Source organism: Pteropus vampyrus, unplaced genomic scaffold, assembly GCF_000151845.1.
Source record: "Pteropus vampyrus isolate Shadow unplaced genomic scaffold, Pvam_2.0 Scaffold5, whole genome shotgun sequence".
Classification (NCBI taxonomy): Eukaryota; Metazoa; Chordata; class Mammalia; order Chiroptera; family Pteropodidae; genus Pteropus; species Pteropus vampyrus.
The window spans coordinates 7,306,111-7,320,651 of record NW_011888786.1 but is presented as its reverse complement, the minus strand read 5'-3'; the positions used below and the strand labels follow the sequence as shown (position 1 = coordinate 7,320,651).

The 14,541-nt window shown below is 38.5% G+C and overlaps 1 protein-coding gene across 4 annotated transcripts in view; it reads left to right on the top strand.

Annotated features, from left to right (window-relative positions):
- Positions 1-14,541, top strand: part of PPARGC1A (PPARG coactivator 1 alpha) — a 609,551-nt gene that overhangs the window by 507,814 nt on the left and 87,196 nt on the right. The window contains exon 1 of one of the 4 annotated variants that reach the window (XM_011365225.2): positions 10,237-10,379. The exons of the other annotated variants lie outside the window; for them this stretch is intronic. Within the exon in view, the coding sequence (XP_011363527.1) occupies positions 10,332-10,379 (48 nt within the window). The 5' untranslated portion in view covers positions 10,237-10,331. Of the gene's footprint in view, positions 1-10,236; positions 10,380-14,541 lie in introns of those variants that run through there. 4 annotated transcript variants of the gene reach the window in all.

Here is a 14,541-nt window from a genome sequence, read left to right as displayed (position 1 = left end):
TTCTGCACTTGCTGCTTCTGGGGTCTCTAGAAGTAGAGCCAGGTCAGGACTAGTATAAATCTGGTTTTTCTTTTCTTAAGGTAAGCAAGAAACCAATAGACACTTGGCATTATAGCAGCTTAGGTGATGATTCTGAATGTGCACTCATAGAAAGTCAGCTTAATATAAGACTTCAGATGAAAGTCTGTGGTACTTCGCTTCTAAGTCTTTGTTTGGATGAGGAAGCCAGGCAAAGCGTAAACTTATGCATTTACTCTAATGTTGCTTGGTGTCAAATTGAGTTTTAAGTATCCGTATGTGACTAATGGGTATCATTATTGTGTACTTATTAATATGCCAAGCATTGGGCTCATATATATCTCATTTAACCCTAACATCAACTGTGTAAAATAGGAATTGATATTGCTGTTTTCATAGATGAGGAATCTGAGGCCCAGATAGTTTAGGTAACTCACCTGGGTAACGCAGATAGATACAAAGTGGCAGATGTACACCAACTGACCTCAAAGGCCATGTTCTCAGAGAAAGGGACCACATTTTCAAACCAAGTCAATGACACTTTCAATCATGAATTTTGAACAAAGGACAAAATACTTAAGTTTTAGAGTTGAAAGTTTCTTCCATTTCATTCATTTAAGAAACACATTCAGAGAACATCTAATTCTGTCCCATCTTTTGATAGAAAATAGATCTAGAAAGTTGAAGTGGCTTTGTCCAAGGTCAAACAAACAAATCTAGACATCATGACGGACCTTTGATTCCTGCTCCACTGCTGTTTACTTATGTGGTTTAATGGATTCTTTAATAAGATAAGTTGAACATTAAAAATTTTAACAGAAAGGTAGTAAATTTTAAATCTTTATACTGTAGGAAGACTCTTTTCTATGCATTTCAGACTTTTGACTGAAGTATAATATGAATACTGAAATCGCATGTATTATAAGGGTTTAGCTCTGTGAATTTTTGCTAACTGAACATACCCATATAACAAGCGCTGACAGCAAGAAATAAACCAAAACTAATTTTCTGGAGCTCCCTCTTCCAGACTATGCCCCCAGATCCCAACCACCACCAAGGCAACCTCTATCCTGACTTCTAATTGCGTAAATTAGGTATATCTGTTTCTGTACTTATTTATATAAAGAATAGAACAATAAGGTGTGCACTTTTTTTAATGTGTCTGGCTTCCTTTGATTCACATTATGTTTGTGGGATTTATCTATATTTTGATGTATAGTAGCAGTTCATTCATTCTCATTGATATATTTGGCTATACTTTTAAAGTATAAAGCTTCAACAACCATAATATTGTAGGTGGAATTAAAGATCTATCAAACATTAATTATTGTTTAAATTGCTTTGTTCCCCAGAACGTTGTTAGTCATCGTTTTACCTGATTCGGTCTAAAACAAAATAACAAAGCTCAGATAGGGTACCTTAGAGGTTGCAATGCAAGATACATTTTAGCAAACTACTCTTAGCCTGTGTTTATGGAATATTCCACATAGGGTAATATACAGAGACCACAAAGAGGGCACAGTCTGAAAATACCCACAAGAGAGTGCTGAGTTGGAGCCCCGTTTAGTAGCTTTGTATGGCTGTGCAAAAGGTTAGGTGTGGCCTATTTTTAGGAGCCCCACGTGGAAATGGATCCTCTAAGATGGATGGCAGAAAGTTACACCTCAGGAGCTGGCAGAAATTTTTGTTTTGAAAAGAAATAGGAAAAGAATCCTTTCTGATCAGCCGCTCCGGTCAAAGTACAACCTGAGCTCTTTAAAGAATAATTGAGCTTTTGGCCTATTTAAAAAGGAAACTCTTCTAAAATGCCTTTTGGAGATTGTTTCACAGGCGCAGAAATCAAGCTTCCTTGTGTGTGTTTTCTTGTTTCTTTCTGGTTGCAGGAAAAAATGAACTTAATTATGTCACGCTAGTGAAAACTGCTTGAGCATCCACATTATATGACAATAGATGGTGGTTTATCAAGACTTTGTCCTTTCTGAGGTTTATCATTTACCTGGTCTTACTTTGCTTACTCCGGTGTTCCCTCTTCAAATTTTCTGTTAGGGAATTTAGTGTGTCTGTGGCTATTCATTCAGCCCTAAAGGAACGTCTCCAAGCTGGGTAGTATTAGGTGGCTCTGAAGCACAGATCTACCTCCTGCTAAATAGGGTTGTATGTACAAAGAAAACAGCTGAACAGGAAAACTCTATAACTCCGAGTGACATGTCAGCCTGTCTATCCTGTGGTATGGCCTTGCTTTAATACAGTTGCTAATAATGCCATGGTAAAATATTTTAGGCATATGACCTTCTTTCCTCCGTCCACACTCTATAGGAATAACTCAAATGACTTTTCTTAAATTAAAAAGATATAAGGTCTCCTTTTACCAAATATAATGAGATTTTTATTTAAGGGGGGGATGTTTTGGTAGTAGGGGACAAAAGAGTTACTTTAAGTTCTTACTTCCCTAGATACTATAGACATTATTCCTATGTACAAAACCCTGAATTTAGGATCTATTCCCTTCTCTAAATCTTTTCTCTCTGAGTTATATAATTTCTTACCTGTTGTAAACCAAATCATGTTATGTGCTAAATTGCATCCATATGCAGGCATGAGTAAATAGTCACTATCACATCAGTTGTGTGATTTTTACCCCTATTGTATAAACAAGGGATTGGTCTTACACATGACTTGTGCCATTTAATAAAATTAATGATAAACAAGATGAAAGCTTGCTGTTTCTCTGGGGCAACTACCTATGCTTTGTAAGAAACCCACGTGTTTAGAAGCTGGTCTTTTCACACCAATATGTGTAGTTGAAAGTATACTATTTCACAAGTTCTCATGTGATCTTTTTCTGGAATCGTTAGGAAGTTAAATATGCTAATTACATGGAAACCAATGAAGCTGTCTTCTTTCAGCGAAGGTGAGCACCGACTGCCTTTCTTGTACCTCCTCCCTGAATTCCAGTGCCTTCTGTACAGTAGAACCTTTGGACTCACCCTGCATAGAGTAGTCTTCCTAAGCTGCCTGTCTCTGGCAAGACAGACGCATCATTGATTGGAGGGTTGGCAGGGATCTTAGCTATAACTGAAGCTGGCCATCTCCTTTGACAGATAAGGAAACTGAGGCTCGGAATCATTATGTGAGCTGCTCAAAGTTGAATTTCAGGCCCGTGACACACCCGAATGAGGACCTGTGTTCTTTCTATCATCCTTTCCTTCCATTCTGGGCTAAATCAAGGTTCATAGAGTCACTCTAGTTATCAGATAGACTTGAGCCTGTGTCATCACTTTAAATCTCACGAGCTTGGTCTTGGTTCCAGCTTCATTACCCCTCTTCTCATGAAAATTCTTAACGGTCAAACGAATGATTGTCCGAGTGTAGAAAGAATGATTTGCAGGAAAGGCCGGTGACACTGGCGGGACAGTCACTTGAAGCGACTAATAGTAAAGCTTTTGTTCTTGTGGACATCGTCAGTCTTCCATGGGAAAGAGCGTGGGTCACCTTTCATGTGATACTTGGAGGGTCCAGAACGAGCCTCCTGTTTCAGGACAGAGCTGCAATGTGACAGCATTTACACAGGTTTCTCCACATTTAGGAACAGATTTTTTTTCCCAGAAGTTCACTCTCAAGTCACTGACTTGAAAGTTGGACTGCATTTTCCTTATCCAGTCAATTTCAGTTGTCTCCAGTAGCAGCCACATTTCTTAATAATTTAACTATGCCATTCTTAAAGCATGTGCTATTTCCTCCCCCCCCCCCCCCCCCTTGGCTTCCCCCCCCGCCATGACATTTCTGCCTCTGGGACTTTCCACTTTCTACTGCTGTGTACATCTTGACTGCCCCACCCCCCTTGGCTTGTGCCTGTGAACTCTATCACATGCTAGGAAAGAAGAAAAAAATATGACTAACAAATAGATGCTTTTGTATAAATAAATGAAATCCCCCTACCCCTACCAAGGATAATTATATTTTCTTTCAAATGAAAAGTTTATCTGATTTAATTGATGAAAATTCAAGTTGAGAAACAAAGTGAAGATGGTAGTGGCCTCTGGGGGTCACTGGTGTAGGCCCCCCTGTGAAGCAAACTAATAGTAGTTGATACCTTCCCTCTCCCTGTAATTTAGGGCTCAGAGGTTAGTCTAAAGAGCCAGTAGGAACTTCTCCCGGGCTTGCTCATAAGCCTTGCATCCTAAGCGGAGCAGCTGATAAACTTGCTGTGATAGAAAGAAATGGCTTTCTTTTAAATACATGATGAATATTTGAGACTTATACTGGATGTCAGGGGCTATATCTATTTGCTCTATTTTCTGTATGTTAAGAAGGCACAGCTACAACTTTGAATCTCTATATGTCTTTTAAAATTGACTAATTCTTCTTCTGAATATCAAAGTAATATAAATTTATCACAGAAAATTAAAAAATTACAGAAAGGCACATACATACACACACGAAGAAAACTAAAAATTACTTATAATGTCATCAGCCACTATTAATGCCTCGTTATATAATCTCCTTATCCTCCTCCCTCTTCTTTCATTCTGAGTGTATATATTTATATGTAAATTTGTTGGGATTATAGTTTTTCCAAAGCTATTTTTAAACCTTAATATATTTTGGGCATCTTCTCATTATGCTGTTGTATATATTTTACAACAGTTTTAGTGATATCATTGATTTTGGAATAAATACATATATATGAATAAATATACTGTTCTATACTTTATTTAACTAGCCCATTGCTGTTGGACATTTACACTGCTTTCAAGTTTTCAGTAATGTCAATAACGTAGCATCGACAATCCTCACACGAACCATCTTTGCACATATCTCTTTGTTATTTCCTTAAGACAAATTTCTAGCAATAGAATTTCTGGGTTCATGGAGATACCTGTTTTAAACATCTTTGATATGTACTTATCACCTGCTTGTCCTCTAGAAAAATATGTACCCATTTATAATCGTACCAGTAGCAATTAACATCTTTTTAAATTATTTTTAATTGACTTGCTAAATGTAGGAGTCGATCTTGGAAGTGGTCTTCTGGGTTAAGGATTTTTCTTAAAAAATTCTGTGTCTATTTGGGCTAGCAAGTATAAAGTAAGATTTTATATAAGTCATCACAAAATTTAGCTTACACCTTGAGCTAATTGCTTCCTAAGATGTGAATTTATTTTCTTTCTACATCACATTTTTAGGATATACATTAGCTCTGCTAGAGTAAAATTCAAATATCAAATCACTGGAAAAATCTGCAACAAAAAGAAAAAGTAAAATAATCAAAACCCTTCCAAGGCTTGTCTGGTAGGATTAAAAAAGAGAGAGATTAAAAAAGCTTTACTTATTCAAGTCTTCCATTTTGAGGCTAGTTGAAAATATAATTTTCTCCCCTAAAATCCAGAAGTATTAAGCTCATTAGGATCCAAGCTCTAGAAATAAGTACCGGGGGAACGGTTTGACTAACAAATATTATTTTCAATTAATTAAATTGTGTGTCTCAGTTTTCTCTGTTCCTCACTAAACTTCAGTTAGGGGGAAAATATCTTTCTTAGTAAGTGAACCATTATGTTATTGAGGTTCAGTAGCACTTTAAATTTTTAAATAGTACCAAATTTAATAAAATATGATGTGCCTTATTTTCAGTTTCAGTAAAGAAACATTGCTAAATAATCCTATTAAAATTTCTTTGTCTAAATAATCAATAACTCACTTCATTATGTATGAATTAACCTGAAATAATTAAGTAAATGAAAATGTCTCTAGATGCACAAACAGGACAGAGTTAAACATCAGACAAAATCAGACTTTAACCATCCTTTTTTTATCTTTTATCTGTGGGCTTGATAAGCGTACTTCTTGCTTTATATTTAGATGAGTCCAATTGACTGCAACTCAGATTAATTTTCACGTTATTTTTTTGTTTTAATATGAAAGATGCCAGAGGCAGATTTTGAGATCCCCGTTAAAAGACAGACTGACTCAGTGGCATAGAGCTGGTCTGCAGAAGGTTTAATTGGAGATAAGAGATGTGTTACTGAGTTTGTCTATCGCCTCTAGTTTATGAAAAATAAACAAACAAATAAATAGATGCCAGGAGGCATTAAAGCTGCCCACTCACTCGCCTCTATTTGTTTGCCCAAAGGTGCTTTTGTGTAAAATAAGATTTGATTTTAGAGTGTTCAAAGGCTAGAAGTTTTTGTTAATATCCTACCTTTTACCAGCTTTTGTGCCCTGCAAAGCCTCAGCCTCAAACATATCCCAGAGGCTCTGAGCCTGTGCTCAGAAACTGACGTGGGATAGCAGGATCAATTAGTTCCTCTAGGAATTAAAAGCAAGCCATTGAATTCCTGTTTGTAATGATTAACTTTAGAAATATTAGCAATTCTGGGAAGATCCCTTTCCTTTCTGGAAGAATGCTCTAGGCAGACGGTGATCCCAGGAATGTTGGTTTCCAGTTATATGAAGTTGCCTCGGGGGTCTTTGCTGTGCCTTTGTTTGGGGGATGAATATTATTTTATGTATGAAACTTTAGTTTTTCCTAGTAGGACTTTCAGGACTCTGGATGCTCTTTTCAGCTGCTATCAAAACTTTTGCTTTTATTTTTCTCAGTTGTGAAATGGGTACACAGATGGTATTTATCTAGTATTTTTGAGGACTAAGTTGACAGAGATGTGGCATATTAGATGCTGATTTTAATGTCTAGCTTATGCAAGCTCTGCTGTATCTGTTTTCTCTGCTTTTCCTCCTTGAGAAATTTAGTATTAAACTTATTCTTGTACTGTTTATTATAAGCTTATTGAAAACGGGCAAAGATACTTATACTAATAGCTCATTACTTCTGAGTTCTCGCCTATATACAAAAATAACATCAAAACCAGATATCTTTGCTACTGTGTACTTGGGGATTTGAATCCTGGGTATTTGAGTTTGATTGTGTTTAAGTTTTAGAAGTGGCAGTTGTCTGATACATGGAGGGTGGGAAAACCTGTCATTTTGGGCAAGAGTAGGGAAAGAAGCCCAAACGTTATACCTGGTCAAATATTTTTATCATAAACTTAAATTATCCTCTTGAAGGTTTATTTTCTCTCTTGTCATTAACTCAAAGGATAGATGCTAGTTCCTCCAACAATGTCAGAGTTTTGGAAAATGTGAAGTGAATCAAAGGAGGAAGAAATTCCATCGGGATAGAATCTAGGCTCTGTGTAGATTTGGAACATCAGGGTCACTCAACAGATGTTAATAAATACCTCTTTCTATTGTTGTGAAAAAATGGGATTGATTTGGGTGTGAATTATAATGCTTAGTCAGAGGACCTTGTACCTAACAGGGTGTGTTTTAAGAAGAGGAAACTGGATATTGAGAGGGGGGAAAAAAAAAAACATTGTGGTTTTTTTTTTCTTTTCATATCAAATTATTCTCTGTTTTTAAAGGCTGTCCTTCTCCCTAAAATTATGTGCTCCCTTGTGCCTATGTCACATGCCTTCTTGGCAACCCTTACGATACGATGCTGTGGACACAGTAAGATTTCAATAGATTCTTGTTGACTGAAACTAAACGTTTGGAAATCTCGAAGGCAGAGTTGATGAAGGGGTGAAGGGAGGGTTGCAAAGAGGGAGGAAGAGAAACAGTCAAGGCAGACACAGAATTAAATATAGAAACTGCCCGGGAAGCCAGAAAAGACCAAGGTTGGTGAGCAACTAACAATTTATGTTCTCCTGAGAAAAGAAAAAACTGGACAGAAGAAAAATTTTAATCTGAAGAGCTAATTAAGCAAAGTACAAGACCTCTAAAATATCCCTCTCCTCGATTGTAATTTTGAGACTTAAAAAAAGAATAATGGAAGGTACTCTAATTTGTCCCAAGAATCTATTTATACTTTGATTTGTACAGCAATAGAAATTTGAGGGAAAATATAGTATGCTATAGTTTATAAATCACTTCAATGTTTTGACTCCCAACTAACCCTTTTTGTGATGATGAACAACAACAACAAAAACCATATTAAACCACCTCTGGTTTCAGTGAATGTGCTGATTCAATTAAGAAAAAGTGAAATTAAGTGGCATAAAAGACAAACAAGAACCCAACACCACAATATGAACAGGTTAAAATATCAAAAACGATAATACAAAGTGTTCCAGTGTAAAGAATTTCTTTAAAAGGTGTGAATAGGGTTTAAAAAAATGTAGTGGATGCCTAGCATTCGATCAACACAATGAAAAAGTATCAGGATATCATGACACAGGGATCACTTGATAATAATTAATAAACACCAACTCTTCTTGGTCAAGTGACCAATTTTATTTCACAGTTGACCGTGCTGAGGGTAGAGCCAATGACCTTTCCCCAAATTTTAATAATTTACTGTGGTTTTACATTAAATCAGAATATAATTTCGAGGAAAATTAGTGTTTCTTTGTGGAGAATGCAGAGTAATGCCACTAATTGCATGCATAAAAGCCTTCTTGAGGTTATATTTTCCAGTTCTTTCTTGATTTAGAAAATTAAAACTACAGTAATTTTCCCCTATTTCTAAGAGGGAAGATGTTCCAATGACGTGTATTCAGCTAACTTAAAATGTCAAAGCTTTTGGCCATCTTTGTATGTCCAATAATGACAAACTGTCAATTTCATCACACTATTCAGAAATTTACTAGCAACTTGTTGCAGATATCAGAGTGGACACATCTCTTATATGTGTGGTCTGAAAGAACAAGCAGCCTGATGCATTTTTTTGTTTTGTTTTTCTTTCTTTCACTTTAATATTTGAGCAACTTTAAAGTATGTGTTAGAGCAAATTACCATTTTTTTCTTCACCAGGAGGTGAACAATAGAGAACACATTAAATTAACCTAGATAGAAGAGGCGTTTAAGTTGATAGTGCTTTAAAAACTATTTTTAAATACGTGGAGAATTTTTTTCAGATAAGTTATTATCAAGTAAAATAATTGAGCTGATCTGAAAAGTACACTGGGCATTGAATTTTATAAAAACATATATATTCACAAATATACATATTTATACATGTATACATGTTCCTGGAACTTGGAAGGGTTAAATGAGAGCTCTGTAGTATTATGGAAAGTGTTTTTCGGTGATATCTAGTATCTTGAGTTTGTTATGTATTCAGTATGTAGTGTCATCATAAAACAGTTGCACCTGCATTAGCCCTCAGTGTCTCAGAGTAGAAGCTGGAAAAAAAAAAAAAAAACCTAAAAACTAAAAAGCTTGAGAAATGAATATTTCTGTTAATAGCATGTTAGTGTTTTCCCCTCACTCCACTAACATTCTTGATCTGGAACACAAACTACACAACCCAGGGCACTAGGGCTGGAATCCAGTGTTTATTCAAAAAGGCACCCTAAGGCAGTGGGAGAGGAAATGCTACATGTACGAAAAAAAGGCAGCCGGGAAACTAAGCTGATCTGGGCACAGCAGCGGCGACTGTATTGACTCACACTTGTTTTCTGGGAGCCTATGAGAGAAATGGAAATAATTAGAAGGGACCTGAAAGGATGGTATTTTGTTGCTTGTTCTCCTTATATGGAGCAAAGCAAACTGCAGTGACACTTCAGGAGCTGGTATTCCCTACTGCCAGAGGGGCAGCCAATTTCTGGGTGGAGGAGTTTGTTTATACCTTAATACAGGCTGTTTTGTTGATAAAACAAGCAAAAAAAATGCATTCCCCATTCTCTGCTTTCAAACACTTCTCTCGATTAGAAAATGTCTCATAAAAATGCATCATGTGATAAGCTTTTTCTTTAGTCCCAAACCGAACTAGAGTCCACTTGGAGGTCTTAGAATTCTAGTCCTTAGAAAGTACACATTTAGTTAAGAATATAGTTACTCTGTCATGAAACAGGGCGCTTTGCCACTTGCTTGTTTTGGAAGGAAAATAAATTAAAAAAAGATTGCAGGGGATTTTAGTTATTATATGGCCAGGGCTCCGTTTAGAGTCTGTGGCATTCAAAGCTGGCTTTAATCACAGCATGATGCTCAAAGCCTCCAAAAGTCCAAGTGTTTCCTTTCTTTTTTTCTTCTTTCCGTTTTTTTTTTTTTTTTTTTTTAACGTTACTTCACTGAGGCAGAGGGCTGCCTTTGAGTGACGTCACGAGTTTGAGCAGCTAGCTGCACAGGAGAAGGGAGGCTGGGTGAGTGACAGCCCAGCCTACTTTTTAATAGCTTTGTCATGTGACTGGGGACTGTAGTAAGACAGGTGCCTTCAGTTCACTCTCAGTAAGGGGCTGGTTGCCTGCATGAGTGTGTGCTCTGTGACACTGTGGATTGGAGTTGAAAAAGCTTGACTGGCGTCATTCAGGAGCTGGATGGCGTGGGACATGTGCAACCAGGACTCTGTATGGAGTGACATCGAGGTGAGCTGGGGCTGGGCTCGGCATTGCAGCCAGGACTGAAGCTTTCCTCGCGATGCAATTATTCCTGTAAGGGGGGAAGGGCTTGGGCGAGGAGAGGAGGTAGAAAAGTAGCCTGGGCAGGAGCTTTTAGAAAGGAATCTTAATCTTATCTTAACTCCAATAAGTTTGCTATTTTAAGGTGGCTCTGAGATGCCTTGAGCAAATCAAAGCTTAGCTGCTGTCATCTGTATCTGTTGCAGTTGGAAACTCTTTCCATGTGCCTTTGGCTCTGTTTCTACTCATATGCAATATTTATGCTCTAAGATATTGATATGAATTAGAAGCTGAAGTCTTTCCAGTGGTGTTTAGTGGCCTGGTTGGAAAAATGCCATTTCTATTTATAATAAGATGAAGATAAAAATATTAAAATGGATGTGCTCAAACAGAGTCAGTTTTGACTCTAGTCTGGAATTTTTCTTTTTTTTTTTTCTCCCTGTGTCTCTGTGTTCATCAGACAGAGAACTCGCAAAATTCTAAGTAATCCTGCTGGACTATTTTAGATTGCTTTTCCTACAGAACACAAAACGATGAAGCCGACTCCTTTAGAACTCTTCTATGTAGATGAAAGATTTGACAAGCAAATAGAAAAGAATATATATGCCTTACAGTGCGAGGTTTTCCGTTAGCATCGGTGGCAGGGAAGCCAACGGTTAAATCTCGCTGTACCACGGATTGCTGCCTGAAGCCGGAGAGAGAATAGAGTTTATGCAGGACTGTGTGTGGAGCTGCTCGCTGCTTGTATAAAAATAGACGGCAATACATCAATTCCACAGTCTCTGCTGGCTACAATTCATACCGAGGGAAAAACGCAAGCCGTTTCCTTGTAATCTCTGGAGTCTAGAGCGACTTAGCTGGGGGACGAGGACCTGGCATGTTTGCATTCTGCACAATGCAATGTTCTCGGAAAGTTTGGGCAACTTGGGAAACAAGTGAAACTTTCAGTGGACTCTGGTGAGATGGACCCGAATTGAAGTGCACGGAAGATCCGAGCTGCTCACAATGAACCTGGCAAAGGACTGCGAGGGCTCCCTCTGGGTAGCTGGGGGCACGTAGGGTAAGGGGGAGGATCGAGTGCCACACGTGATTTGATTAAATAAGATGTCCATGTGGTGCAGCGATACACATCTAAAGTGAAAATAATTTGGCTAAGGCCGGCTGCGAGTGCATTTTTCCTATCTAGCCAGGCATGCCGTGGATTCTTAACTCTTTGTTGGGTTTGCAAATGTTGGCTCCGCTTGCCCTCGCTTGCCTTGGCAGGTCATATCTGTGGATTGCAATTGTTCTTATCTCGTTGCGATTTCTTGGTAAGGCGGAATAGATATGGATAATTCCGATGTCCTGTGGCTATTATGAGTCAGGGTTATAAGTGGCTTCAAAGTCCTGTCTTCAAGTAGCTGGCGAGTCTTCTGGGTGGTCGTCTGACTAGCACTGTGTGTCTCAGCTGCTGTACTTTCATTTTTCCATTTTGTATTATTCCTGATGCTGCTAGGAGTTGGTTGAGGAACTAGATCATATGGAAATACGGCAGATTTATTTTAATCATTGGAATTCCTGCAGTCACTTTTAAATAAGCATCAGAACCATTTAGGACAGTGGCCCTTTTATTTTTGTCTGAAGGAGGTGAGATCTTGGGCTAATTGTCCAGCTGGGGATTGAGTTGTCGGTTGGCTGAGACTGGCCCGTCGCTTCTCTGTTGCACGGTAGGCAGCAAGCTGCTAGAAGCCCTGCCTTGGCGGCAGCAGCTCTAAAATCACCTCCGCCAGTCTAAAATATTATGAGCAGCAGGTAGTGCAGGCAGCTTTCATTTTTTGAATCATTAATGTTTGCTGTCATCCTAAAGCGTATTATGCCCTTTTGCACATAATGACAGGACAGCACATTGGTTAATAAAGGCCTGTATCACTATAGCTACTCAGAGTCCCCAGTGTTTCATAGTTTAATGAAGGTTATATACAATAAGGCTACGAAGATTGACAGAGATGATTCACGTGACAGACACTCCACTGAGACTGTCATTCTTAACTGCCCCCTGCCCTATCCCTTTTCCCCTGTCTTAACTCATTTTTTTTTTTAAGAAGTAAGATTTTTTTCATGAATATAATTAATGTGGTCAAGTCCACTCGGTCTTCTCTTTCTCTTTAAAATTTACCATCAAAGGCACAAAACCTCCAAAAGGTTAATGGAGAATTATACTTAATTATAATGATTCATTATCATCGGTGCAGTTAAGCTAATTTATTGTTTGCTCCTTAACTAAGAGAAAAGTCTGTTGGGGTGAAATAATGTACAATAATTAGGCTTTTGTGTTTAGTGACTGCTTTATCCTCTTAAATCTTATTATAAAATTAAGGCTACCATTGTGGAATAGCTGTCGTAGTTGCAGAGAAGCGGGAGAACGTGTGTGTGTAACTGCAATAAAACACACCTGTTACAGATGTAGAGGGAAGCGGTACATATCAGCATGGCAGATGAAGACAGTTACGGGGCTGGGACTGGTGAGTCTGGCATCATCTAAAGGCCAAATATAAATGAGTAACAGGAACGCTCGCTACCACTAATGTGTTTTAGATTATCAGGATAATGCCACATTCAGAAGCCCTGACTTTATTAGCGTGTCAGCCCTGGCGAGAGCACGTGCATTTCATAACATAAAAGCAAAAATGAGAAAGAGAGAGAAAGGAAAAGAAATAGGTGAATTATAGCACAGAGAGATATAAAACAAATTGATCTGATGTTTTCAATGGTTTTTAAAAGTGACTTAAAATATATATTTATGAAAGGTTAAAGGGTTTTGAACTAGCAGTGCCTGGAGAGGGCAGTTAAAGAGAGAGCAAGGAGCCTGGCATTCCCAAACATGGTTTCTAAGTTCTGCTTTGCACAGCAGGAACTTAGGCTGGGTGTAGAGATCTGACGTTTTCTAACTTTTATTTTTTGTTGTTTTCGCTTTTCTTTTTTTCTTTTTTTTTAAATAAGACTAACCCCCAGTGAAATCCTAGTGTTTTCTACACCATTGAAGAAGTTATCCCTTTGTCTCTGAATTGGTTGCGTTGCAGAAGACTTAACGCGGCGTGTTTGTGCTTAGAAGATGAGCAGCAGGGGCAAGTACGGAGGCTGGGAGCATTAGACCCAAAACAAAACAGGAACTTTGCGCCAGAATAAAAATCTCAGCCCGCTCTCCGCTTACTCATAAACCTAGTCAAGGGTACCGATCTGTAACTTCGGGCTAACTCAGATAATAAAAAAGGAAAAATCCATAAAATGATAAGGAAAGAGTTTTTATGAGGGGCTTGCCCTTTCTTTGTGTTGCCTCTGTGCCTGCAGTTGGGATCTCGCTGGGGCCTGGTGGTCTTGGGGAAGATCTGCAGAGATTGTCAGGCCCCTCCCTGCCTTCCCTTACCGACTGCTGACTCCGTTACCCAGTATCCACTTCCCAGCGTGGTGCCCAGGATCACGCTGAGGTGTATGACCCGTGTAATGTAGTCTGCCAGGGATGACAGGGATGCTCGAGAGCAATATCTGCATACAACTTATTTTATTCAAAATCTAAATGTCAAGCAGGATCTCTAGCTTTATGCCCAGCAGCCGCTGGTTGTGAACGACTCCACAGCATCTCTCCTGACCCCGGAAGGTCGGGCCACGAGGCCTCCACTTCAGAATGTGAGGCCGCTGATTTAGGTTCCTTGGCATGTAGGTGGATAATGTCCTAGGTCTCTCACCACCGGACCCCCGTGCTAGGAAGTTTCTGTAGGGTTCTTTACAGTGCTCAGTGAGGAATCAGCAGTCCGACAGCCAGATCGAGGTTGGACGACCATCTCTTTGATAACGGGGTGAAAGACTATGCCAATCTAAGATTGCCTTGGTGATAAGTAGCCCATCCACAGTAGAGGATATTTTAAACCTCTCAATATATTGAAATCGTTTTTAAAGCATCAAAGAAAATGAGTTTCTTTGAATTCACTTAGAGCATAGTTTAGGAATACATAAATGATAAAAAATATATATTTGTGGTGTGCTATAGTGGTTTTCCTTTATAGAACTCAGGTGATCACACTCACACACACACACACGACTTGCATGTTACACATAGTGAAAGATATAAAGATCATTTAGAAAAAAATATGAT